This window comes from Accipiter gentilis, chromosome 26 (assembly GCF_929443795.1).
Source record: "Accipiter gentilis chromosome 26, bAccGen1.1, whole genome shotgun sequence".
Lineage (NCBI taxonomy): Eukaryota > Metazoa > Chordata > Aves > Accipitriformes > Accipitridae > Astur > Astur gentilis.
This window is the reverse complement of record NC_064905.1, coordinates 412,372-440,350: the sequence shown is the minus strand read 5'-3', so window position 1 is coordinate 440,350 and position 27,979 is coordinate 412,372. Positions and strand designations below refer to the sequence as shown.

The window sequence follows — 27,979 nt, the reverse complement described above, 5'->3', positions numbered from 1 at the left end:
CCCTTCTTAGCTGGTCTCCACACTCACTTTCTCCAAAACACTAACAGATGAGATAAGCAGCTTGACACAACTCAACTGCTTTCTCTGTCATTCCCCAAAAACCAAGGAACAGGGTTTTGTATTAATTACATTTTAGGGGCATTAAGAAAAAAAAAAAATACACCAACTGCCTTGGAAAAGTACATTTTGAACATCTCCAAAGAACTGCAAGCTGTACATGTAGCCACTAGAAGATAGTCAAGATTCACTAGATAACTTGTTTGAACACTGGAACTTGCGCAGGCACTACTTCATATTTCCTAGATATTCTTCTCTGCCTTGAATACTCCAACCAGATAAACATAAGAACACAGCAGTGCTCTGACCACATCGTCAAAACAAAGTCCCATCTCCCCCTAGCTCAGGTCTTCAACAGCAGCCACAAGTAGATGCCTAGGGCAGAGTGTAAGGACAGGGCAGGCAAATACAGTACTTCCTCCTCATACTTTCCCAGCCTCAGGACATTTTTAGCTCAGGGACTTCCTGAGCAGGATGCCATTTCTACATATTCGGTCATTCTCAATGGATTTCTCTTCCGTGAATTTGTGCAATTGTCCTGAGCCAGTGTAAACTCTTAATATCCACAGCACTAGCAAAATTTCACATCACCTATCTGCTGCAAATAACCACACAAACTTCCTTTTGCTGGTTTTAAACCTTGCTCCTACCAATGTCATTTGAATCCCAGTTTTCTTATCAGGACACAGAGCAAACAATCAATCCCTGCTGGGGTTGTAGATCTAGCAAAGAAACCAAGAGACATGAATTGCTTGTAGGTTACTTGTAACAGGCACTATCCTTCACCTAGTTACAATCCTTCAGAGTGAAAAGTACCAGACAAGAACACGGGATGTAGCAAACAGCATGTTGTTGACCTTCAATGTTCTACTTTAATCATCATTACCTGCCAAAAAAACTTACCTCTAATTCCTTAATTTTCTCTTCAGCTATTCTCTGTTTTTCTAAGAGCTGATTATGAATCACTCCTTTAGACTGAAGAATAAACCTACAAGAGAAAAAGAGACAGACAACTGTTGGGTATTTTTTACATCTGTTGTACACCTAGCTGCACACCGAGTTAAACTACATTGAGCTCTGCAAAGTATTCATCCTCAACCCATGCGTTCTGGACAGAGGCAGAAGAAATTGCTATGATAGCTCACACAAACCATGGGGCTGGTTTCAAAGGCTTGCTCACAAATCTCAGGCATGATTTGAGAGGAAGAAAATGGATGCACACAGATCTCCCTCTATCATTCAGTGTCCTTGAATGATTTGAAAACAGTTCTTACACACAGCTAGCAAGGGGAGTCTATCATCATGTTCCGTTCAAAGGGATCTAGATCAGTTGATGGCATATAGTCAAGGAAGCCTCTTTCAATGGATAAAAGTCATTCATTATCATTTTAGTGCTCACAAGCTAAACAAACCTGCACAATAAAAACAAAGTTTTCTACAGAGAAAGGCTGAGAGAGTTGGGGTTGTTCAGCTGGGGAAAAGAATGCTCCAGGGAGACCTTACTGCAGCCTTTCAATATATAAAAGGGGGTTATAAGAATGATGGAGAGAGACGTTTTACCAGGGCCTGTCATGACAGGACAAGGGGCAATGGTTTTAAACTGCAAGAGGGCAGGGTTAGATTGAACATAAAGAAGAAATGTCTTACGATGAGGGTGGTGAGACACTGGGACAGGTTGCCCAGAGGAGTCGTGGATGCCCCATCATTGGAAGTGTTCGAGGTCAGGTTGGACGGGGCTTTGAGCAACCTGGTCTAGTGGAAGATGTCCCTGCCCATGGTGGGGGGTTAGACTGGGTGGTCTGTGAAGGTCCCTTCCAACCCAAACCCTTCCGTGATTTGATGATATAGAGCCAGGTGCTTCCACCAGAAACACAGAGCTATGGTATACCTGCCTTTATTTGAACTTTCACATCTCCCACTGCTCAGAGCTTGGCTTTAACACACCCCCTCACTGACCTCTGAACTCCCATGTTTTCTCCATTCAGAGGGTTTTTCTGTGGCATGGGAAGTGGTCATTTTTAACTGAAATTGTTCTAGTTTTTAATTGCCAAAGAGATTTGAAAGGTGCATCTATAACATCTCAGTCACAGCAATCCTGCTCACCAGCATGCAAAAAGCTGCCTGACTTGCTCAGAGGAGCTTCTGATGCAGCACCAGCATCCAAAGCAGCTCTCCAGTACATGGCACTGGCATCCCACAAAGAGGTAAAGGACAACTAAGTTCAAATGGATTTTAGGAACCCTTCATGGTTGTTTTTCACCCTTCCAGACATAAAGAATGTACAGGCCACAGATTTTCCCCTTCCCTACTTAGAAAGTCCCCCAGGGGATTTAGAAGGAGCCTCTACGGGTCATACCAATGAGGTCAAGGTCTCCCTCCAGCACCAACTAGGGTCAATGTCTTCCTGTCAGGTGACAAGCACTCATGCTTGAACAGTTAAAATGAGCAGCTTTAGACAGGGCAGTATAAGAGAGCATTCCCCGTCTGCTACAGAAAAATCTGAAATCAGTTTGTAGTGCCATGTCCCATGACAAATGACATTATTAACGTGTTTGCTCAGGGCCTGGTAAACACAAATGCGGATCTGCCACTTGGCTTGAAACCAGCATACTTTGCATCAGCAACACAACAGCCAAAAGGAAAACTACCTGCCACATGCATTCCTGAAATGCATGGGAGCAGAACTGCGGTTAATTATAACAGGCTTCAAATTAAAACTCTCTTCAGTGCTGCTATTAACTGCACTCAGCAATCACTTCCTCCTCCTTCTCCCACTTCTCCCTTGTTCCGCTTCATCTCCTCTTTCTTACAGTAACTTCCACTCTATCTTTTACTTTGCAATTTTCTCAAATTTCTCCTCGTTTCTTCCCAGTCTCAGCTCACTCTTATTACTGGCATCATCTTTGTTCTGTATCTGCTCCTGTTCTTTACAACACGGTTCACTCATACTCTCTTTGTCCCCTCAATGCCCCCCCTTTCCATTAGGTGCCCCCACAATCCACTTTCACCCAGTGGTAACGTTTCCAGGTCCAGCAGACACCAGCCTATGAAATAACATGCAGGTTTTGCTGCCTTGTGAAAATCAAGTCCACGACCACCCTTCTAGGAAAGAGAAGTTATTTACATTGCTATTAGCTGCAGAGCCTGGATCCACCGAGAGAGGAGCTACTTTCCAGGACCACCAGCAACCAAGTCATTCTGACACTCTTACCTTGAGCCTGCAACACCAGAAGAAACAAACATTAGCCTTCACACACACCCCCTGTAGATTTTGGGGTGAAGACTAAAATTTTGCCTCGCTTCTGCAGTAGCTGCCATTAGTGAAAAATCAAAGCTGCAAGATGCCCTCAGTAAACAAAGCCATCAGTCCTTTCCCACATCACAGCTTCTCTGAGCTTGTGTGTGTATATGAACGTTTCCTTAACTATTTCCTTTTTTTGTGGGGGCAGCAAAGAAGAACAGAATACCTCTTCATTTGCTTCCCCAAACTGTATAGCAAGATGGGCCATTTTGGTTTCACTGATGCCCCTGGTCTAAGAAACAAAGTTAAACAGCAATGCAGCTTGATCAATTTTCCCCATGCTGCAGCTGGGAAGGTCCCTGCTGGGCTACAGGCGCTGAGCAATCCTGCTTGGCTGAGAAACACTACGGGCACTAAAACCCTTGAAAAAACAAGCGGCTGACTTCACTTCTATTCTGCAAATGTCAACAGCAGTCATTGGGGAAAATAACCTCCCTCCCACCCTCTGGCAATGCTCTGGCAGACATGCGACAGCAAATTAAAATTGGATGGCCAAAGTTAGCACTGACAAGACTTATGCAGGCAGCTGGGCACAAATACAACCACACCGATTTTATTTGCCATAAAATAGTGGGCTGGAACCTGTGTCCATTCACACGCTGGCTCAGAAGCAGATCAAATGTCCGTGACTTGGCCAGCAACATCCTTCAGGTCTTCACCAGTACTGGCTTCAAGCTGCCCATTTTAACTCGTGCTGCAAGACCATCAAGCCCTCAGCCTAAAGCATGCGGGTGCTGCCATGTAAGCTGTCAAAGGCCAGTTCTTCCAAAGTTGAAACTATAAATCCACATCCACAGTTAACTATTTAAACCTGTGGCTTCACTTTCCAGCAAAAGGAGGACTCAAAAAACTCATCAGTGTTTTAGCTTCTAGCTTGGGATACACGCATTATGGAGATCTTGGCCAAAGCTTTTACCTAAGGAAATAATGTGGTTTACGGCAGCACTTGGAAAAAGCAGAAGGTTGTTCTGCTCACTAGGTAAGAGGTGCTGGAGGGCACTTGTAATAAACTGGAGTTTAAACTTAATCTGGATTTCATTCTTCCAATTACCCGAAGTAAAACACCAACTTGATGATTATTTTTTTTTCTCACCTAGCTAGAGACAAAGGGCAGTATCATTCTGCTGCCTACTTTTAGTTAAACGTGATTATTTTATTTATGAATTTTTAAGCTCATGAAAGAATGACAGGAGGTTCTGAGGACTTAGTTCTTCCCGGAGTGAGTTTGTGAACAAGCCTTTCAAATACATGAACTTTCATTCACTGCCTGGAGGTACACCACCAGCTGAGAACTGGCCCCACCTTACAGTCACCGCATCACAGAGCTGAGGAATAACCTTCTGCTCCATGACACTGAGCTTGGCAGATGACATGACTAACACCAACCCCTTGGCGTAGATCAGCACCAAAGAGCTACATCCGCAGACCGCTCTGCCGGAGTCCATGGGAGGCTCCAAGCTCCGGGAGTTTGCACATTGAACTGGGATCGCTTTTAAGTATTGATAGTCCACAGAAGACAAGCAGCAAACCAAATCCTCTTCTAGATAAGTGAGTTCACTCATGTCCACCTCTTCTCAGTGAAGCTTCACAGCACACACTAATAGATCTGTCAAACACACCACCTACACTATCAAACATGAAACAATGATTCAAAAAAATATTCAGCACCACAGTGGCAATTACAAAGCTTAGTAACAATCACCTCTTCACACAGGAACTTTTTCACTGTTGTTAAATAACACCAGAAGTATCTGGCTCAGAACAAGCAAGTTCACCATATCTCAGTTGGCTACCCCTTTCAAAGGGAATGGCTAGTAAAAACAGAGCAGGATTTTGGATACTTAGCAATTTTTCCAATGTCCGTAGACAAAGGTTAAAAACCAAAGAAATTTACAAAAGAAAGCTACAGAGGAGCACAGTCCTCGAGGACAGCAATGTTCAAACGTGGGCTGCCAACAAGAGTAGCTCTATAACAGAGGGAAGTGTTTGCAAATCGGCTGTACCTACATGCTCTGGTGTCCCGGTGACTGCTGGTTCTCAAGTGTAATATGAGGAACAAAAATAGAGCACAAGGGAACTGAAAGAGAAACCTCACTAAATATTCCCACTTGTTTCTATTTTCCTCCCTCTGCTAGCTCCACATTGGGATTTTTGTTTCCCTAAGGCAGAGAAAGTGGTTTATACACTCTCTCTGAGACTCATTAGTTGTCTCCTTCTGAAGGGACCTCTTACCCCTTTCCAATTATAAATATCTAGATATGGTGCCCATTTGTTCAGTATTTATACAGCACTCCCTATGCCCTGGTCAAAGTGGTCTTCAGGCTCTAGTCAGGCTGGTCAGCAGTGCTGTCAACTTCATCATCTGTCTGCTCCTTTGTGTCACATGTACACACCCACAAAGTGATGTTCGTACAGTGTAAGTAATTCCATAACTCAGTCTGTCTGCACCAAAATGTACTGTTTATTTGACTTTAAGACCTATTAGATAATGAAAGATTCATCTCTTAACGAATGAGGTTATGGAGATATTTGTTCAGAACACGCCACTCTTCATTATGACATACAAGTCACTGAAGTTATTAAAGGTGGAGTACCAGCGATGCTTATAGTTAATGTTTTCCATTAAGAACCCCTATGTTCAATTACTTGCAACTGCAACCCTTACAGAAGCTTTCAGTGGCAGGCATCTGTCCCAGACACGAGCACACTCTCCTCTTCCCTTTCTGGTTAGGGAACATGATTCAGGTGTTTCTCCTGCACAGCTTGCCAGTGCAAGAGGCTGTTTGTATTAAAGTATTAAAACCAGGCAGGAAGGAGCCACACAGCAGTCCACAGGGCTCCATCCTGCCAGTCTGCAAAGCAAATGTTCCCACTTGGGTCCACGTAGATCACTCCAAGAACCTGCGCAGTGTACTAGGGAAGCCTTAGCTTTTCCGCGCCCAATACTGACATACATCCCTCTGCCTAATTTCAGAGAGAGACAATTTTACAGGTAGCAATGCTCCAGTGCTATTTTGCCAGAGCAATGATGAATGGCAGATCTAAAAGTCCATTCAGCCTGGGTCCCAGCTCACACAAAGTGTTATTATAATTTCAGCTTTACGTTTCCCATTACATTTGGGAAACTCTCTACAAAAACTTAAGATACTGAAAAGAAAACTAAAAACTTTGTACAAAGCCGTAACATTATTTTAACATGTTTATTCTATTTCTAAGAAAACTAACATGCTGTGCTGTAACACAGCACAGTCATTTACATGGAATATCCTGCTCCTTGAAACCAAACATTTTCATTAGACTACTCCATGAGAAAAGTTAGGCTAAGCCCAGTCATGCCCTTATCTATTTAAAGACACTTTTTAATTCTGAACTTGCACTGCTATTCAAGCTTTGAGCAGACTCAGTAGGGGATTACTGCATTTTAAGTACTATTCAAAGCCAATGGAAGAGAGGCTTCCCATGAGCTGATCCCAAGCAATCTAGCTTGATTGAACAGGAGCTGGCTGTGCACAATTGCAAGCACCCAGTAGTCCCCTTCCACTCTCCTAGGGTCTGCTTATGTTTCTGTAAATGATTCCCTATGCAGTTCATAACAGGCACTGCTTATAGCAAATTCCAATTTTAGTCATCTTAGATGAATTACCCAGTTCCAAACAAGACAAGGAAGCAATATTAAAAAAAAGGAAAATCATGACTAATTATAGTTTGTGTTGCCACCCTTCATGTCTAAGGGTTTCACATTTTTCAGTCTGATTTTGAATTTCCCATTCAACAGATCATATGCCTTAACTAGAGCTTGTTCAGAAACAGATGGAGTTGGAACAGATGAGTTAAAGCTTTTCCTATGTTTGCTTTTATTTTAGTGGTCAGTCGTCTCATTGGGTCACTCTCAATATAGCTAAGCCTAACTATTCCCCCTCCCCCTGCCAAAGCAGCACATACCTTAAAGCAAAACAAATCCTGCAGCTTATATTGGGAGGATTATATATGAATACATTCCAGGAGCAGCAGTTTATAGTTCACATGTCATTTTACTACTGCACTCAGAGAGGCGGATATGCACCAGGAGCTGTTTGGGAAGGAGACATGGGTTGAAGCACACTGGCAGCATCTCTCATGGGCAGCAGAACCTGTGCAAACTCAGCCCGACAGCACTGGAGAACGCATAGAGACCAGGATTAGCGGCACTGGAAGCAGTCCAAACTGAGTCTTATGTAGGCCACAACAAGGGTAACTTTTACTCAGATGAACATTTGTAAGCCATAAACCTATTTACTTTAAGGAGCTAAAGGACAAGAACAAAAAGTGCCACACTGTTTGCTTCCTGTAACCTCTCCACGGACTAGCCCAACATGTCCATCCCGCCCTGCTGAGGGCCAGTGGTGTTTGTTCTGCACTTCAGGCCATGTTTACATAGAATTTTCACTTTTTTTTTTTTTTGGATCTGTCAATAGCTACAGCATATTACATTACCTCAAGCCAAGATAGTAACACAGCTTGCAAACAGCAGTTTCTGCATTGCCAGACACTTAACTAGATGGTAGATTTATACCATTGTTCATGCTTGGTTCTTTAAAACAAGAAAGCAGGAATATACCTTTCAGTGTGTATTAAAAATAGCACAACCCAAAATAATAAAACAGTACTGTGTTCTGCTTTTAAAGAACATGATCAATTCTTTTTGAAGGCTCAATTGACATAAGTGGATTTTAAAAACAAAACAAAACAAAATAGAAAGCAAATGGCTCCTCTATCATACAGGAATTCGTAACATTTGAGATTCAAACCATGTGGGGAAAACACTGCAAACATGACTGCAGTTCATGGAGGTGAAATCTCCATAAGTAGTTTTTTCTCACTATATCCCTGGTTCAGTGGTTTTACCTTCTAATTTTGCTTTAATGTAATTTTTTACTACATAGCAACAATAACCTGTAGCTTGTTTAAGCAAAGGAAACCCACGTGACAGCCTACTAGCAGGTGCACTTCAAATAGATATTTCGCAGTCTACGTTGTAACATATTTGAAAGTTGCAAGCAGCAGAAAACAGAAACAATTTTTCCAGTAATGGGAAGTCAAAATCCATTTCTAAAGTCTCCTATATTTTTAAGAATTCCCCACAAATTCCTAAGGAAGAACATTAAATTAAAAGAAAAAAAAAAAAAAACACAACCAAACAAACCCCAAAACAAACCCCACAACATCAAATAAACACACATCTAGGAAAACACAAACAAGCAAATGCTTCTGTGAACATCCTGGTCAACTAATCCTAAAGAAATTTCTGTTTAAAAAAAGGTTTTTTTCTATTGGTAAATCTTGTGTGATCAGAAAGGTGAACTTTGCAGTAGTAAATGAAGTAACACGGAGATACTGCTATACTCTGACAGGCAAACTTATATTTACCCTTCTCAGGAGCAGCCCTTCACCAAGAATGTACACAGGAAAACTAGAAAAACCAGGGTACATCTCTTTTGAAAAGCAAATCCATCCATGGTTGCAAGAAAAAAAAAAAGAAAAAAAAAAGCTTTGCGCCTTGCCCAGGAAGAAACCTTTGAAATGCCAAGTGAGGAGGAAGACCCAACTATCGGCTTGTGGTTGTTAAACAGCACAGCCTTGGCTTCTGCACATCGCAAATCCCGCTACAACAAAGCATCAAAGAAAGCAATACAGCAAACATCACAGAAGTGGATGTAAAGACAACCGAGTCAAAAGAATTCAAGCATAACACTAATACAGAGATATTTCTGGATGCTGGAGTTAAATTTGCTAGCACTAAAAGAATCACACTGTTGTTTCCTAATCAGTAAGAATAAACTTTTTAGAATCAGCATTTGTGGACCAAAAAGGCTGGACGTTGCTTTGGAAAATCGTTTCTTCCCAGAAAGCCTGATTTTTTTAATTTTTTTTTTTTTTTAACTGGCTGAAACATTCTGTTAGTTCAGCAAATAGTTTTGGAGAAAACAAAAATAAAAATTCAAGACAGCAGTTGTAGCATTCCCGAGTTCAGCACTTTGGTTCTTGCGTCTCTGTATTAAACTTGTGTAAAACAGTGATCTCATCCCACAGGATTGGTTTCCTCATATTTTACTTCAGTGTTTTAATATAGAGGTCATGAATTAAACCCTCCTCCTTCCAGGCTTTGAAGAGGCAGCTAGGTCAGAGGATGCTCAGACCTAGATTTTTCATTTGTATGAAGGCTGTTCCACGTAGAATTTATATATTATGTTGACATACGCATATAAGACCAGAGACTGACTCTGGGCATCTCTACCCAACAGCTGTGAGCCCCAAGCATTGGGTACCTTGTCACACCCTGCCCCTCTGACTAGGTATCCATTGATACCACACCTGGAAGGGCATCCCCAAGCAAGACAGGGATACAAAAGGGATCCTCCCAGTACTACTTTGGTCCAGTGATTTGGCCATTCTCCTCTGCCACAGGAAAGCCAAATTTAACTGCCCACCCTAAACCAGAGAAACAGCCCTATATGCTAAAAGTGCTCTAGCACTCAGCATTTCCCCAGGAACTCTAACCCTTGATTCCAACATTTCCTTTAGCAAATGGCAGAAAAGACTCAAAATACAGTACTTTAAATCCCCTAAATATTAAAGTAAATGGAAGTTCCTTGCTGTTTCAGAATATCAGAGTGACATTTTAAGTGCTTGAAGAACTTCAGAAATAAGACAGTCATGTTCCATAATTTTTTTTGCAAAGTTGTTTGGCACAGCAAGCCACAAGAGCAGGAGCAGTTCAAGCTCCCCAAAACATTTAATACTTGTCTAGCAGGTATCCAAAGAGAACTCCGCACCACTGAAGCAACAGATTGGTTGCACTTGCAAGAGATTCCAGATTTCCTCTTTCTGTAGGTAGGGACAAAACAAAGGTGCCTTACTATGGCCCTCACTCCCCACAACAGTCTGACCTCCAAACTGCTGCAAGTGCAAGACTTCTTGAAGTCTCTGGCATTTATATGACAGCACGTTGCCTCTGGATCACAGCAGATCAAACTGCCTCTTCTAGCAACAACGGCAGTCTGCACAAGTAGCTTGTCTCTGTTCTGACCCTTATCTTCTCAGTTTAGATTTCATCTCCTTTATGTTTACTCAGGTAGCTCCTTCCTCTGTGTTGTCTAGACAACAGGCAGGGAAAAAGTTAGCGATAAAGAAAAGACAAATAGAACATATTTGTTTGAATGTCATACTCCTAGTCCCAATAGAAAAATGTTCCTAAAGAGTTAATGTCTCCAGGCAAGGGAGACAAGCATCAAATAAAAGCTGTATCACTAATCTTCTATCACAATGAGCATGGAGTAGGTGGGGGGACTATAACTAACAGATTTATTTCAAGTAGGGCTAAATTAAACACCTGGGGTTTTTAATTAGCTATTATTTTTACTGTAAGACCCTTTTTTCTACTGCTTATACATTTGACAAACACTGACTTATCAGATGCGTCCATTCTACACCAGTTCTCTGTCTAAAGCTGATTTTTTAAAGAAATGCAGCTGTTTCCTAGAACGGGGCAGATACACATCTTGCATGCAAGCCATGGAAATCTCTTCTCTGAAGTTTCAGTATTGCATGGAGAAATTATGTAGAGCAGCAGGGCAAAAGAGCTATAACTGGACCAAGACACCCAGGAGATTACAAATGAGCAGCCCAGGGCAGCAGGAATAAGATCAAGAACTAAGTGGGGGAAGGGCAGGGGGGGAGCGTGTTTGAGGAATCAGAAGATGTCATTGGAAAAGGAGCCTGTGCCCAAGAGAACAAGCTCCCTTTCTGATCTGGAACAGAATCTAGGAGTCCAGACTCCCAGTATCCCACTATTGTCAGCAGCTAATCACGAAGCCCACTGACCAGCGGTGCCAGGAAGAGGATGACAACAAACTGCTGCTCCTTATTTCCCTGCTCAAGTCAAAAGCACCTGTACAGACTACTACTGCATTACCCCCGAGTGCATCATTTTGATTTTTGCTTTCTGTAACAACTCTGAAAAGATCTTGCAAGCTTTTAGAGGCCCACTCACACATAACACTGTGAAGAACATTGTTCAGGCTGCAACAAAAGTGAGTAGTTCAAAATCGAGAAAAACCTGAAATAAAAAACAACAGGGTGATGGAAAACCTTATGGCTTATGCACATGTGTCACACCACGTAGCTTTGATTCCTCACGCACCATCTCCCAACAACCTTGTCTTGTTCAACATACAGCATAAACAGTGGTCAAGTAGCAAGCAGCTGGACATAAATTTTGGTTTCATTGCAATTCAGTGCCTGATTGAAAATAAAATCTTCCCTTTTTCAATAGCTAGACAGAGGACCTTCAAGTTTATACACCACATATTGACCAGAAGCTGATAGCAACATGCTTGTCCCTGGGATGCATTTAAGTATTGCAGCACCTGTCAGCTTCTCAGCAGCTGGGCTTCAGTGCTGAACTCCGCACAAAGCCTTACCCAAGGAGATGGGCGATAGAGAAGCCACTCGGATTTCACAGACCAGCCTATAGTTAGTAACTGAACCATAAAAACTAAGCCTTGCATGTCCTTCAGTTCTTCGTGAGTTTTTTGAAACGTGAGCAGGAAGCACGGTACAGCTACCATACTCTGCAGTGATGTGTGCTGGTAGAATTGAACACCAATCTCAAACACACATGGAAAGTAAAAATGCAGCTACTGCAGCTATATCAAGTGATGTGTGGTAGCGATTGCTGTCTTCAGGGGTTCAGGAAAGAGCTTACAATGATCTGTGATGTCTCACTTTCAAACAAAACCAAGAAACACAGGAATACATTTAAATCCCAGGAGCGATCAAGAACATTTAATCCTCTTTCAGGTTTCACTTGTATATGGTTCAGCCACTAAAAATCTGAACTGCTAAAAAAAAAAGTCAAAATCATATTATTACAGCTGTCCCCATAAAGTACTATACTCGCACAAAGTCATTTTATAGGGACAGCTGTAATAATATACCACACTTGCAGAAAACCTTGATCATAAAGTTGTGTTACAGTATTTGCTTGATTTTTACTTTCTTATATTTTATTTTTGTACGTGTTCTTCCATTTGTTGTAGAAGTAAACTGATGATAAAGCAATATCAACCCAAAACTGACTATCTACTTTGGCGTGGCATGAAAAACTGCAGTGCTCTCCCCACTGTGCCTAGCGCAAGTGCCGAACATTTTTTCTTCTGTAAATAAGAATCTTGTCCAGGTTATGGGTTAAAAGAATGTAAAGGGAAAGGTTTGAAATATTCAGACAGAATTCTGAAGCTTAAACTTTCAGCATAGCTCTCAAAGCAATAGGATGGTATCAGTTCACAAATAGCTTAAGAAGTAGTCCAGGATAGTGGTAGTTGTCTCAGGCTACGTAACAGACCTTTCAAAAGAGTATGAAGTAACAGAATTGAAATGTATTTGGCAAGATGCCACCACTCAGATGATATCCCCGCCTCATGGATATGTACAGTACACAGCAATTCATCATCTCATACTATGTGGCACTGACACTTCTTGTGTCAAACCAAAAATACCTACAGCAAATGTAAATTGAGCTCCACACGTGGAGGCCAGTAAGGCCTCCACATGCTATACAGACTACAATTTAAAAAAAAACACAAACCCCACAACAAAAAAAAAAACCCACCCTAAAACAACCAAGTTGAGAAACAACAAATGGGACTTTCACATTCACCAGCAGTGCAAGGAAAGCCTCTCGGAAAGGAAGGAGGCTCAAGATAGGGGTTCAGAGAACACAAAAGAACACAAACTGCCCAACTGCTTTCCAAGTAGTGCAGAAGCAAGTACCGAACTAGGCAGACTTCCTCCCAGGATGCAGCACATCACCACAGTTCCTCAAGCCCTCAAATTCCACGAACACCTGGAGTATCTTATCCTACAGAAGCATACGTAGTAGCCCCCTGCACACACCCCAGACCACCAAAGCTGGAGAAAAAAAAGAGAAAGTCTATTAAAAGCCAGACTCTAAGTAGCAGCTTAAATGGATTAAAGAAGAATAAAAGAAAAAAACAAAAGTAATTGAGCACAGGAATAGAAGCACAAAACTTACTTCAAAGAACTTAGCTATTCAAGCAAGCTGTCAGAAGAGCACCAATAATCAGAGGTAACAGTGATGCAGACATCCACCCTTTCTGGATAACTGAAACCCGCTAGAGCTCTAACATTTGCATGCTAGACTATGCAAAAGAAATTGAGACATCATAAATAACCCTTTGGTGGCTGAACTCCCACATCTGTGCAAGCCAATGAAGCCAACAAATTAAAAAAAATCTGCAATTCCACTTCACAGAACATGGCTTACATGTCCAGAAGAACCATAATGACCACCTCCTTCGGTCTGCAGTGGAACACAAGATGCCAGACTGCCCTTGGATTTTAACTCCTTCTCAAGGGCTGCTTTAGTCTGCTTTGCTAAAAGCCCAGATTTCAGCAATAAATTCTCTACTAGGGGCTGGAGTGGGCTCCAGGAAGCGCCTCATGTCCTTGATGCACGATCTCCACACTAGGGAGTGACACAGATCGCACCAGAGCATTACTGCCAATTGGCAAGGCAGTCTTCAGCCCCATGGCCAGAACAGGCAGAGTTCACAGAAATTCCATATCAAGCTAAGGCAGGAATCAAAAAAAAAAAAAAAAAAAAAAAAAAAAAAAAAAATTGAAAAAACATGAGTGAATGAGTAGTATTCAGAAGAAGAACACTCTCTTAATCTATATTTGCATAGCGACTAGTACAACAAAGCCCATGAAAAGTTCAGCTTTTAAATAAATAGCATAATGCAAATAGTTTTCTGATGGCGCCTCTGCCACCCCTGAGGAACAAATGCTGCCCGCCATGCCTAAGCCACCCTCTCTGGTCGTGGAAAGGTAAGCAAAAGAAGACTCCCCAGAAGACTGCCACTCCCACAGCTGCACACACAGAGAAAGTGTAAATGGTTTAGGACACAAAGAAGGTAAGCATCTCTTACTCCTAAGTGGGAGGCAGAAGCAGAATGCAGGAAAATATATTTCAGCCAGCACCAAAACACCATCTGCTACCCACATCTGATTCACAAGCAGGATTACTTTATGATAAAGATCAATACACTCATATTTTTAAAGTATCCTGAGGGAATTCTCCATATAGGAGAAGTATTCTGTACTTTTGGATTTTAAAAAAGCTTTAAAACATTGATGACTCCAGAATTCTCTTCTACTCTTCATCTGTCTGCTCTGTGACAAAATCAAACAGAAAAAACCCTTATGACTCGTCTCATGACTACTCTAAACACAAGTGTTTGCTACGCCTACAGCCTGCCCAGGTCAAATCAGTCGCCTCTTGCGAGGGAACAAAACCTATCTCCTTTTAAGGTGCCAGCCACTAGCACCCCCACAGAAACCCAACATTTAATTCACCTACATGAAGAAGTTTATTTACTGGGGGCAAAGAAGAGGAGTCTGTCACACTGAACACCTCCATTAGCCTGGGTACAACTTCACCTGAAAACTCACAGCAAAGGGCAAACTACACACCATTCCTGGCTTCCCAATCCTGTCACCTCCCTACAACTTGATCTGGAGATTGCATGGTCAGGGCACTTGTAGTCTGACCTGGCTCACCACTTGGCCCTGTGATCATCCACTTTGACACAAAGAAGGTGGGGTAAACACAGGGTGGAGAAGAGGTCGATACAATCACCCCTTTTGGCAGTAGTCAGAGCAGATTCAGTGTTTTGCAAAACCACATCCCAAGCTCAGCAGAGTCATCACTGTTACCCAACTTGCAAGAGACACAAGAGAAACATCACAGTACTCTCAAATCAGAAACACCAAAGTCTAGTGTGATATTTATCAACTAAGCATGTGTTTCAGATCTGAAACCACTTTGTATGGTCTTCTAGAGGCTGCTGAAGTCAAACAGAAGTGTGTTGTGGAAGTTAATCAAAACACATACTTATGGTTTAAGGTGTTTCTTCTCACAGCCATCCAACACATGGAAGCACATCTTTATGAGTGCACTGGGACTACCCATATGAGCTTTACGCTCACTTCCAAGGGTTTAAAAAAATCCGGGCAAAACCTGTTAGATCCATACCCTGGCATGCTACTGCAAAGTGCATTTCTGTAGAACATTTGTGCAAGCAAAGCCCTGAACACATGAACTGTGCACTGGGGTTTTTCAAGGAGCCTGATGTCAACTACAGTGGAAATGACTGAAGCTGAATAGATTTGTGAGGGTATTCTCACAAATGCTGTTTATCATTACAATGCTGCTCTGCTAGTCTACATTACAAACTTCACAGAGATGCCAGATGAGACCATCACAGCCAGGAGCAGAGCCAGCAAGCAAAACCACACAAAGCCAATAACATTTATAACAGGTCTTCTTCAAGGCAGCCAGGAGCTAACCCTAAGAGATAAAACCCAGTAAGTCTCACTGCATTCCCAGGCAGATGGCTGGAATTAAAAATGAAAGACAATGAGAAAACCGAAACAAATGAACATGCTGAGAGAAAGCTGGCATGTTCTTTGTAAAGGGAAGAGTCTCCTGGCCAGGGCAGGAGCCTAAAGGCCTCCTACACAGGAAGGCTGGGGGGTCTCCCTGTGCACGGGGCCGCAATCACTACCCCACTCAGCTACAGAAGCCAGGGACACCCAGGCAGAGAGCCAGCCAGCCGCTCTCGGCACAGCAAGGAAGCCCCCGCCATCCAACACAGGCCGGGCCGGTACTCACATCCTCCCCACGCCCTCGTACATGCGGGTCTCATCCACCAGCATCATGACCTCCGTGTCGGTGAGGTGGGCGTGCTTCTTCGTCTTGCTCAGCTGCTCGATCTGGATGTCGGCCAGCTTCACCTTCTGCTGTGTGTCTATCACCTTGGCCTGCAGCTCGGTGAAGGCCTGGGGGGGGGGGGGGGGGGGGGGTGGAGAGGAGCGGCTATGAGAGGCGGCCCTGACAGGCCGCGTCCCGCCAGCCCTACGCCGCTGAGACCGGACGGTGGGGGCCGAACCGGCCCCGGCCTGCAGGGGAGGAGAGGACCGGGCAGGCGCCGCCCGGGACACGGAGGAAGAGGGGGGAGAGAGACACACACACGCACTACCCGCCGCAGAGAGGCTTGTACCTTCTTCAGCTCCAGGTCTACGGGCGCCGCCATCTTGTCTCCACAGGGCGCCTGCGCGGTGGGGGAGAGCCGGCACCGCCTCCTGCTGCGCATGCGCGGGAGAGGGGTGCGGGTCCCCTCAGTGCGGCGCGCAGCGCCGTGGGTTCGAGAGGCCTTGGTGGGGCCGTGCTCATGCCCGTGCCCCGGGGTCTGCTCGCACGGTGGGGACGTCCGGCTGGGCTGGGGGTCCCCTCACGGGGCGGGGGCACCTGGTTGGGGTGTGGGGTATGAGGCCTCCGCCTCGGGCCGGTCCCGCGTGGGTATCCCTGGCCCGGCCGCCTCAGCGGGAGGCAGGGGCCGCGCTGGGGGGCCGGACGCGGCCCCTGTTCGGGGGACGGCGCCAAGGGCGAAGCCAGGGGAGAGACCAGCGGGCCTGGCCGTGCCCTGTGGGCCCGGGGGCTGGTTAGTTCCCCGGGGCAGTCGGGAGGTGCCCCCGGAGCCCAGCAGTACCCGGCCGTGGCGGGGGGGACGTGTCTGCTCCGCTGCCACAGCCCTGCCCCACCCCCGGCCAAGCTGGCGGAGCCCTGCCAGGGCTTGGGAGTCTAGCAGCCACCCCGGCCACCTCCCTGCCACCCACCAGCACCGGCACGGGGGCCCAGCCGGCCCCGGGAGAGGGTCCCCAGAGCGGGAGCACCAGGGATGAGCCAAAAAGCAGTAACGGGTGTTACAACCAGGGCCAGACAGGCAGCAAGCGGGCTTGGCACCGTGGCGGTCAGGAAACGCTGCAGCTGGTGACGTGTTTGTGCTCCTGGGTCTGTGCCTGGAGTGGGGGTGAAAGGCCAGGCTGCTGAGCTGGGGCTGCTGGAGGCCACTGCCTGCCTTCCCCAGGACCCCTGCCAGTGCTCAGCTTGGCCGGCTGCTGCGGCGGCCCTCTCCTGTCCAGGTGGAGACTGCTTTCCTGGCACCCTGTTCCTGCAGGGACCAATAGGTGAGCACCCCGGCCTCCCCCTGCAGTATGTGGGCATCCTGGGCAGGGCAGAGCCCCGTATGCCCCAGCTAGGCTCTGGGGCACCTCCTGTTTTGTGGCCACAAGCGCAGCTGGATGGGGGAGCTTCCCTGGGGGCTTCCTGTTTGCCTTAGCCAGGAAAAGAGCATCTGTCAGCCTTTCCCAGCCCTGCAGGGCAGAAGGGGCCAGCCCACAGATCCAGCCAGCTTCCCACTCCCTACATCTCCAAAGTATGTGTCCGATCTCCTGGCCTGTTAAATTGCCACCTGCAAGGCAGCCCAGCCTGCACTGCTGGCCTGCAGAGGAACAAAGTGGACCAGAACACATCCTTGCAGGGAAGGAAGAGGGCAGCTGGGCTCTGGGCAGAAGCTCCAGCTGTCTGCAGAAAAGCCTTCCAGCAGAGCTATTCCCAGTGCCTGCCAGGGTGGCATGGAGGCCCAGGCATGTGGAGCTGCCCACCAGAAAAGCGGCAGGGTTGAAGAAGGGAGAGGGGCTCTGGGAAGGGGAGCAGCAGCAGCACAGTAAGGCAGGGACACAGCCAGGTGACCCGGAGCAGAACGGCTCCTGCACAGCAGCTGCAGGCATTATTTGCTTAATAGACATTGAAAAAGGCCAAAGTTTGGAGCCTGATTAAACTGGCACTCCCACAGCATTAAGGTTCAGGTTGCACAAAGCAGAGCCAGTAACTTGTTTCCCTGGCTCTGGGACTCAAGCCACTGCAGCTGCTGGGGCTCTTGCTCTCCAGGTGATAACACATGAGGGTGCCTGTTGTCACCCACCCACTTCCCATCTCCTGTAGCCATGTACTTTAGCCCTTCTATCTCAGGAAACACTGGAAAGCCAAAGTATTGCTGCATTCCCCCCTTCCCACTCCCCAGGTTTTGCTCCCACAACACTTACGGCTGCACAAGGGGGATAAACCTACACACTCACTTCCGAAGCAACCCCTCCCCCAGTAAGCATAAAGCTTATTTCCTAATTTACCAGAGCTAAGTTTTGGCTAAATTAAGCCAAAAAACTCTGCAGACTGCTCACTGCCCAGCTTTAGCACACATTGTAGGAGCAGGAGCGGAAAGCAGTAGCTTAGCACTCCCCTTTGAAAATTGAAGTTTGAAATCTGCTCAAGGGAAATGGGCTGGAGGAAAGCAGCTTTCCTGCAGGGGGGAAGCCCTTTCTCTCTGCTTCAAGGCTCTCTACTAGAGCCAGCATCTCACCCTGATCTCAGCTCCCCATGGGGAAGATCAGGGAAGAGGAAAGAAGTGGTTTGGGGGTTATTTTTACTGCAAAGTCAGGAATCAGTCCTGAACAACCATCTGAAATGGTGCTCGCTGGAATGACCCCAGCCCCAGGAGCCTTGCAGCCACCCCAGGAACTGCTGGGATCCCCTGCAAGGGAGGTGTGAGTCCACCTCTTGATTTTTTAGCCAAATGCTGGCTTAAAACCAGGAATCAGGCCCATTTTGATTGATCAGTGGCCAGAGTGGCTTCACTCATACCAGAGGCAGCTTTGCTTGATGAGCAGACACCCAAACATCCCATCCCTCCCAGGGCATCAGCTGGCAGAGATGCAGATCTCCAAAGAAACACAGATGGGGCTAGCCTGGCTGCAGGCTCCTGCAGGACAGATCCTGCCACCAGCCCCTTACACCACGCTGCTCTGCCACGTCCCAAGGATGGCACAAGCTGATCCAGCAACCCCCACCATGCACTCAGGATCTCTGCCACTGTTTGCAATACCCCACTAGCAAGGGCATGTTGCTACGTGCAGCCTTCGGATGTCTGACTCCTTTCCACCTCCGTCATTAAATTAACAACCCAAGTGTTTGTAACAAAGTGTTATTTATTAGAATATTACATTGCACTTAAAAAATAAGGGAGGTCTGACCCTGTCATCTTGATCTACATGAAGGATGCAGGGCCAGACCTACAATAAATATAAATACTATGTACAGTTTATCTAAAATAAATATATAATTTAAAATGAAAAATATCTTGTTAAATAGCTGTTACCCTCCCACCCCTCCTGTGCCTGGAAAGCCCTGAGCCCGGTCTCCTCATCTTTCACAGTTTGTTCCTTGGCATGCACCGCAGTGGACGGAGAGCTGCTGGAGAGTCCCTCTGCCAGCTGGCCAGTCCTTCCTGCCTCCACACAGGCACCTGGTCAGCGAGGGCCTCTCCTGAGCCCCCTCCATCCCAGAGATGGCCACAAAGCTCCCTGCAGTGACACTGCTGCCCAACCAGCCCTGAAGCGGGTGCTGTTCTGCTGCTCCAGCAAGTTCCCACCATGCTGTGGGCTCCCAGGGACGGCGCTGGCTCCGCGGCTTTCGCCTCTTCCAGGAGGTAGAAGTGCATTAGTGCCGACCCCTGCAAGACAGCAGCAGGAGAGCTCACAATACAGCCCTGGGTCGTTCTGCCCATGGAGCGGTTCCTGCACAGCAGGGCCAAGGTGCCCATCCCACCCAGCCTGCCAGGAGAGCCCTCATGGCTACCGAAGGCCCAGCAGCAGGAGCCACTCACTGCCTTGCAGGGCTGGACCCGGGAGGTTGGGAGCCAGGATGCCGTGGGAGCAGTGGCTAAGCATCCCACCCCATGTCCACCATGTTCCAGGGACCACAGCACTTTTCCCCCTGGACACATCCACCCCAATAATCCCCAGGGCAGAGGGGACAGTGTTGAAAACCCTGTGCTGAATCCCCTTCCCCAAAATTCAACTCCTATAAACAGCTAAAAATCCCACCCCCAACACTATTACCAACGTTACAGAAATTCTTTGAAGGCATTACTTCATCCTCACAAAGAACAAAACTTTTCTTTTTTTTAAAAAAAGAAGTAGCTGTAATATGTATGGGCACATCCAACATCAGGGTTTGGACCAGACCAGAGGAAGTCTGCAAGCTTTCCAGCACCCGGCCACAGCCATGTGGCCACCCCTGGGGCAGAGCACACCCCACCACCCAGCCAGAGTTACATCGCATGGGGCCAGCAGCAAGATCCCTGCATGCCCAACTGCAAGGCTTTACACTGATGCAAGTAATAAGCAGAGTGGGAGTGAAAAGGAAGGTTTTTTTTTTTTTATATATATATATATATATAAATAGAGGCAATATCTAAGGAGGGGAAGTGACTCAGAGGGTCAGAGAGGGAGCAGAACAAGTGGGGGGGGGGGGGGGGGGGCAGAAGCAGCTTCCCCACTGCGACAGGGTAAAGCAGGGACTTAAAGTTAGAAAGGAGGAGGTGGTGGTGGCTGGGGGTGTCAAGGGACAGGGTCTTGAGCAGGAAGGGGCACAAAGAGGGCTTGGAGCCCCATGGGGCAGCCCAGGCTCTCAGCCCAAATCCAGCGAACTGCTTCTCCAGGCTCAAACTGCCTTCAGCTCCTGCCTGCCTCTGGCACAGGGTCCACGTAATGGTCCCAGCCAGCGTGAACAAGCAGAGCCCCCAGACACCCACCAGGCCCACTGCTGCCCCATGCCCACCCAGGGGCTCACCTTGCCAGCACCCGGCATCCTCAGTGATTCACAGTGATGCCCAGCTTGATTTTCTCTTCGTTTTCTACATCGTAGACACCCCTCTTGTGACACCTGTGAAGCCAAGCAGAGATGCTCAGAGCATGGAGAAGCCCCTGCTACCCTCCCCTGTGGTCTTTCTGGGGATGCGGATCCAATGGCTCAGCCCCATCCCACTCACCTGAGCATCAGCAGGGCTGCGATGATGACAAGACACAGGGAGGACAGGACGACAGCAACGACGGCCAGTGCCGTGGTGTGGTCGTATGTGCTGGGGGGGTGCTCCACAGGCAGCGAGAGGCCGTGGCATCTCTCTCCATGATATCCTGGCTGGCATCTGGGCGAGAAGAAAAAAGTCTTAAATGTTGGTGGTGACCAAGTGCGGAAGGTCATTGGGTCCCTCACAACCACATGGAAAAGAGCTGCCTCTTTGCTCAGCCTTAGCCAGCACCCTGCCCATTCCCCTTGCTCCCCCTCCCCTGACCTGGAGGGTCTGGTGTCACCATCACTTCCCTGATACTGGAAATTAAATTTCTTCTGCCCTAAGCACCAAGTGAAGACTCCTAGAAAGTTTGAGCTTCCCCCAGCTGAGCTTCCTCCAATAGAAGGCACCAGGGTCTGTGCTCTTCCCAATTGTCCCCAGGCAGAGCCAGGCTGCCCGGGCCACCTCTGGAAGTGGGAAGACCCATGCAAGGGAGCAGAGAGGCAGCTGGACTGGAGCGCAGCACTTCCCTCGGAGCAGGATGTCCCTGCACACCCTGCCAGCCAGAGAGGTGCCAGTTCCCTGCAGACTCAGGAGGTTACTCACATAACAGAAATAACTCTCTCCAGCAGAGCTGCGAGGCTGCCAACCCTCCCCATGAGTCAAAGCGCACTGATGCGACCAGATATTTATATTTCTCCATATCCAGTGCCACTGACCCTCAGGCTTATCTACAGGACGGGGTCTCAGCCCAGCCCTCCTGCCCAGCTCACAACACCACCACGTGCCAGCGTGACCTCCCCACCACGGCAGCAAAGCTGAGCACAAGGCAGAGGTGCAGGACCCAACGTGGCAGCATCCTCACCCCACCCACACCCCGGGGACCAGCCCAAGGAAGCCACAATCCAGGAGACCCTGCGACACGGGCAGCCAGCCACCAAAAGCAGCCACAACCGAGTGACACCAGCCAACGTGAGGCCTCATTATCAGAGGGGACAGGGGCAGTTGGTCGCTGTTCCTAAAAACCACGATGGCTCCGGAGAGATGTCACCCAGGGATATGCCAGCAGGGTGGAGAGCCCAAGCCGGCCCCTGGACCCCTCCTGCTTGTCCATGTCCCAGGTCCTCTCCCAGACCCAGGGATCTGGGAAGGGCAGGAGGTTGGGCAGGGGACACCTGGCTGTCCCAGTTGCAGGCAGGGGCTGCTGCACCCCACATCACGCTGGGTCACCAGCCCAAGCTGAGCCAGCAGAGATCTCCTCTAGCTGGCAGTCCCGAGCCCCCTGTACAAGGGCCCAACTTCATGACAGCTTCCAGGCAGAGAGAAACTAAGCGGTTCAAGGAGCTATGTGGAGCCTGACCCCTGCAGATTGCAGGGCGCGAGATCTTGTGGGCACCATAAGCCGGGGAGCTATTATCTTCCTCAGGCTCCAGCCACAGGGCTGGGTGGCTCAGAGGATTGATAGCAAAAAACAAAGCCTCTTATATATCTGCCAGCTCAACTCCTGCCCACGTCAGCAGGGATCAAATATGCACCCCTGGGTATTTACCACAGTAGCAGTGCTGGATCCAGGTGCCCCAGTAGCAGGCAAACGCTTTCTCCTCCACTTGCCTTATCTAGTCCCTGCTCTCTACCTGCATCCCAGGGGAGTGGGAGAGCAGGGGTACATAGCCCTGTCCTTCATCTGGGCCAAAGGACAGCTTGGGCATGGCTTTGGCAGGCTGCCCCCAAAGGCACTACCTCTAATCTGCCTTGCTGGTGCCACAGCAGAGATGCTCCTCCTGCCTGCACCAGTACATCCTGACAGCTGTGGGAACCCCAAGCTCTCAGCAAAGGCTGGCAGCAGTGAGGGATGGGGGGATGCAGGGTTACAGAGTCAGGATGGGGTCTTGCATACCAGCCCTGCGGAAGACCTTGGCTGCAAGACCCCAGCTCCTGCTCACCGTCTTCTGAACCCAGGCTGCAGGTCTCCGCACAGCAGATCAGCTGGAGCTCACCACACTGGCAGGGGATGCTGGTCTAAATCCATGGTGGATTTTGGTGGGGGATGGACATTGCTCAAACAGCACAAGGAAGAGGCCAAGTCAGAGTCGTCCCCACACAGACAGGGAACATGCACTAAAAATATCTCCTCTGCTCTTCCTCTGCCTGGCCTGGAGAATTGAAGGAACCATGACTAAGGCTCCCCCGGGCACAGGCACACGCCAGCAACTCACATGCAGGAGGGAGCTCCCAGCTCTCGGATGTATTTGCATTCACCGTGAATACAGAAATCCTTGTACTTCCGCAGGCACGGGTCTCTCTTCTTCCCCAGGCCTTTGCCTTTTCTTCTTTTATTCCCGTTCCCTTTTTTCTTGGGAGTAACCAGGCCTTGAGGCTTTGACAGGAAAGCAACTGGAAAACAATTTGGGAAGGAGAAAACAGCAGTCAGATCACCTCCGTGCATCAGCCAAAGAGAAGGCAGAGCCACAAACCCCAGGCTACTGCAGCCAGCTCAGCCCTGGCACTCCGCAGCCTTTTGTGCAGCAATCTGCCCCCGAGCAGAGGGGGTTTTTTCCTTTTTTTTTTTTTTTTTTTTTTCCAGCTTCTCACAAATATCACGTCCTTTCCAATTCATAAGAACAATTCTCAAGGAAAGAAAGGAATCAGGGTGTGTGGGGGGGGAAACAGAGCTTTACGCATCTCAAATGTTGCTATTATATGTACCAGTTTCCACTGAACACAGAAAATTGCTAATTGCCCCTTTATCAGGCTTCTATTTCCCTAATGAGCATGGTCTTTTGTAAGACCCTATTCATGGCTGTGAGGGACTCTCCTTCCTGTGGGTACAAGGATGCCTTGCACACCCGGAACAGGATTAAGAGAGCAAGCCTGGCTTAATTTTTGGTTTTACAGAGCCAAAGAGATGGCAAGGGCAGCGTTCCCATGAATTACAAAGGTATGTTTTAATTGCGGTGCAGGGACCGGTGGCTTTTGGTGCAAGGCCAGCTCCTTGCTGGGTTAGTGGGAACCAGCGCAGTGAGCTCCTTGCCTGGACAGGGACCGAAACCAGCAACACTACTGGAATAGTTTTAATAGTTTTAATGTGCAGATGCCAAAAAAAAAAAATCAGCCTCCAGCTTGATCTTGCAAGGTGCTGAGATGCTAGAGAATGCTCACAGCTCCAAGAGGGACTTTTCAGCTCCCCTCAAAACCACAGTGCTTAATAATTCCAGAAAGCCTGGGGAAATATGAACTAAGCCCTACGCTGCTCAGGGATGAGAGGGCGGCTGAGTCCAACGTGGCGAGTTGTAACCTGACTAATTCCTTCTCAGCCACTTCCTGACGTACCCAGCGCCTCTCGTGCTGCGGCACACTGGCTGCACACCTAGCAGAGCTATGTAGCTATTTCAACATCCTTCACAATACGCCTGGAGAAAACTGATACTCCAGGAAACTCTGCGGCTTGGAGAAACCCCCAGATCCGGGTGAGGCCTGGGGCTCTGCCCTGGGCTGGCAGCAGAGGCTGTCCCTTCCCCTGCGGGTTATCTCCCGGCTGCAGCCAGCAGACTCACAGTGCCGCTGACCCCTCCAAGCCACCTCCACTGTTACCACCCCTCCTCCCCAGGGCTCTGTCCCTTAGAACAGCCAGAGAAGATTTGGAAGGTCTTGCTGGTAGGAAAAACTGGTCCAGCCCTGATGGGCTGGGGGATGCTGCCGCTCTTCCCCAGCTCAGGCACCGTGGGTGCTGCAGCGCAGAGGAAGGTGCCTTCAACGCAGAAGATTTTTCTGACCATAGCTCAGCTCGAGGCATCGAGAAAGTGCTCCGAGAGGCTGCCGCCTCAGTAACCAAATATCCCCCATACTCTCAGCCTGTCCTGCAGACAAGGGTCAGCCCACGCCTGCCAGATTGCTTGCTCTAGGACCAAGTCCCCTCCTCGGGGGGATGTGCACAGAGGAGCAGGCTGGAGCATCTCCCTCCCAGCAGGAAGGGTAACAGTGTTTCACGGGGGCCACGACCCCTTGGATGTAAGGGGGTCAGGCTGGTTTTGCAGGTTTTTTGTCACAGCCTGGTAGCACAGCCGGAAAGCGAGGAAAAACACGGGGAAAAAAAAGGGGGTATGGACCGTACGGGGCAGAGCGCGCTGCTTCTGATCTCAGCACATCACACGTGCAAGGCACAGGTACAGGTCACCCTTCCTCAGCCTGCGGTGGGCCCTCCCCGTCTCACCCCCACGAGAGTCCCCGGGACGCTCTCGGGTCCCGAACCGGGGGAAAGGAGCCAAGCACGAGTGCCCAGCGAGCCTAACAGAGCGGCAGTGTCCCCAACGCCCCCGTAGCGGGGACCGCCGGCTGACTAACCCTGCCTAGGTATGAGGAGCAGCCGTGTGTAGGCGGCGGGTGAGTCACGGCCATCCCCTCGCCGGCGGCCACCGCCTGGAAGGCGGCACGGGCCACCGGCCGGGGCTGCGCACCTGCGGGCAGGGGCTGCCGCGTCCCCCAGAAGGGCTCTGCCCTCCGGCTGGCCAAGGAGTCGGGGGCCCGGGAGCCCTGCGGACCCCCGAGCCAGGGACTCCAGGGACACAGCCAGCCGCTGGCGCAAGGCGACGGGCTGCCAAAGCCCGGCTGCTCCGCGCTGCTGCCCCGCGGGCCGGCCCCGGGCTGCTCGGGTCCCGGGGGCTCCCCCACAGCTCGCTCCGACGCGGAGCCGGAGCTGCTGCCGGGGCAGCCGCGGGGCTGAGCCGAGCCGAGCCCAGCCCGGTCCCTCCGCTCCCCTCCCCCGCCACGCCGGGCCCAGCCGCCCCCAGCCCGCCCCGCCGGACCGCCCCGGCACCCACAGCCACCCCAAGCGCCCCGGCGGCGGCTCCGCCCGCCCGTACCTCTCGGCAGCTCGCTGAGGTCGTCCCCCGAGGCCGCTCCGCCGCCCTCCTTCTCCGGGCTGCCGCCGAGCAGCGCGACCGTGGCCGGGACCGGCGCCCCTCCGCCGCCGCCGCCGCCCTTGTGCAGCACCTCGTTGTGCAGCTCGTCCCGGCCTAGCCCGCCCGCCGCCGCCGAGCACACTGCGGGGAGAAGGCACGGTCAGGCAAGGCGGGCCGACCCTGCCCGAGACGCCCCACGCGTGCCCGGGACCGGAGCCGCGTTGCCCATGCCCGGGACTCCCCACGCGTGCCCGGGACGGAGGCTGATTTCCCCGTCCGCCCCCACCCGTGCCCCCGTGCCCGGGGCCGCGTCGCCCGTGCCCAGGACCTCCCACCCGGGACCGGGGGCCGCGCCCGCCTCGCCCAGGACCCCCCACGCGTGGCCGGCGCTGAGCCCGCGCTGCCCGCGCCCGGGACCCTCCCCACGCGTGTCCGTACCCGCCGCCAGCAGCGCGTGGATCAGCACCGCCCGCCCGTCCATGACCCGCGGGCACCCGCGTCCCAGCCGCTGCCCGAGCCCCGCTCCGCTCCGCTCGGTCCCGCACCGGCGACCGCTCTCCAGGCGACGCGGCCCCGCGGCGGGTAGAAGGCGGCGGGGCGGGGCCGCCCGGCCGTCCCGCCCCCGGGAAGGGCTTCCCCGGCCGCCGCGGGGGCGGGGGGGGAACGGGGGCCGGGGGGGGAGGGACCCCCCGGCCTCATCAGCACCCGCCGCACCGGTAGCACCCCCCTGTCCCCAGCCCGGGTCACCCGGCGCTGGGCTCCGTGGCGGGGGGCCCGGGGAAGCTGATGACCCCTTAAGGGCTGCGCTGACGCTGGGAAGGCGAGGAGATGGCTCAGGGACAGTAGATGGGAAACTTGATTGACAAGGGAAGAAGAGGGCGATCACGGAGGGCACCCTGGTACGCTGCCACAGGGCATCCACTGGCTGGTGGGAGCAGTGCCAGCGGCGGCCCGGGGGGGGTTTAGGAGGAGCACCCCACAAGAAGAGCATCGGGCAGGAGGCAGGACCTCATGGTGCGGAGCTAAAACCTCCTCTTGGCCTTGCTGATGGGGTGCCACCCCGACAGGGGACACACTTCCAGCCATGTGCCACCCTGCACTGGCGATGGGAGAGGGCTGGCAGTGGCAGACTGAGATGGTGGCAGAGACCCTTTTTGTCCACGAGGCCACCTTTGTGCCCCAATGGACAGCCCAAGCGGTTCGGTCACAGCTTCATCTCGCAATCCTCTCCTAGTCAGCCGCTGTCCTTGTCTCCTCCATCCCAGTCCGTGGCCATTGCATTTGGGGGTGCCAGCACTTCTCTGTCCCTTTCATCATGCTGGTGACCTCTTGTTGTGTTTGGCCTCATCCTCAGCCCAGGTGACAGCCCAGAAAACACTGCTGACACCAGTGCCAGGCGAGTGCAGCATTTTGTCCCAGCTCACGTTCAGGTTGGCCGCGGGCCCTTGCCAGTTCTTCAAGGACCTGAGCCCCCAGCCTCGCTGCCGGTTTGGGTTCAGCAAGGTGTGATTAAATATTCTTGCCATTGTTGTCGGCATCTCCAAGGAATACCACCGGATTTGGCAACCCACCTCCCCCCCCCCCCCCCCCCGCCCACCCTCCTTCTTGCTCAGACTTGACTTTTGCAATTGTTTGCTGGATGTTTTTCCTTCCGCCTCCTCCGGCCATCAGCAGCCAAAAGACTTTGGCAGCAGACTGAGGCAGGTCAGTGGTGGCCCAGCCGAGGGGCTGCATCCCTGGGGAGCCCTGTGCAGTGGCTCCCCAGTAGGTCCCATGGGGGTAAGATTTTCCCCCCTGCCAGTTCTCTGCCGTGTCCCCGAGGCTGGGCATGCGCCGGCAGCATGTGTGGGCAGCGTTTGCTGGCTGATCTGGCACCTCGGGAGAGGGAGGTACCGGCTCACGTCAGCTGCCAG

The 27,979-nt window shown here is 50.1% G+C and overlaps 2 protein-coding genes across 3 annotated transcripts in view; both read right to left on the bottom strand.

The window, feature by feature from the left end:
• PFDN1 (prefoldin subunit 1) overlaps nt 1-16,567 on the bottom strand; it is a 32,810-nt gene extending 16,243 nt beyond the window's left edge. The window contains exons 1-3 of one of the 2 annotated variants that reach the window (XM_049829689.1): nt 16,480-16,567; nt 16,092-16,258; nt 961-1,045 (exon numbers count right to left, since the gene is read on the bottom strand). In XM_049829689.1, the coding sequence (XP_049685646.1) occupies nt 961-1,045; nt 16,092-16,258; nt 16,480-16,512 (285 nt within the window). In that variant the 5' untranslated portion in view covers nt 16,513-16,567. Of the gene's footprint in view, nt 1-960; nt 1,046-16,091; nt 16,259-16,449 lie in introns of both variants that reach the window. The other variant, XM_049829691.1, reaches the window with a different exon arrangement.
• Nucleotides 16,568-19,285: 2,718 nt separating this feature from the next.
• On the bottom strand, nt 19,286-26,614 carry HBEGF (heparin binding EGF like growth factor). The gene is made up of 6 exons (XM_049830096.1): nt 26,505-26,614; nt 26,028-26,207; nt 23,385-23,562; nt 21,148-21,303; nt 20,949-21,041; nt 19,286-19,827 (listed from the first exon to the last, which is right to left on the bottom strand). The coding sequence occupies exons 1-5, from the start codon at nt 26,545-26,547 to the stop codon at nt 20,969-20,971; spliced, it is 630 nt and encodes a 209-aa protein (XP_049686053.1). The 5' UTR covers nt 26,548-26,614; the 3' UTR covers nt 19,286-19,827; nt 20,949-20,968.
• Between the last annotated feature and the right edge of the window lie 1,365 nt (nt 26,615-27,979).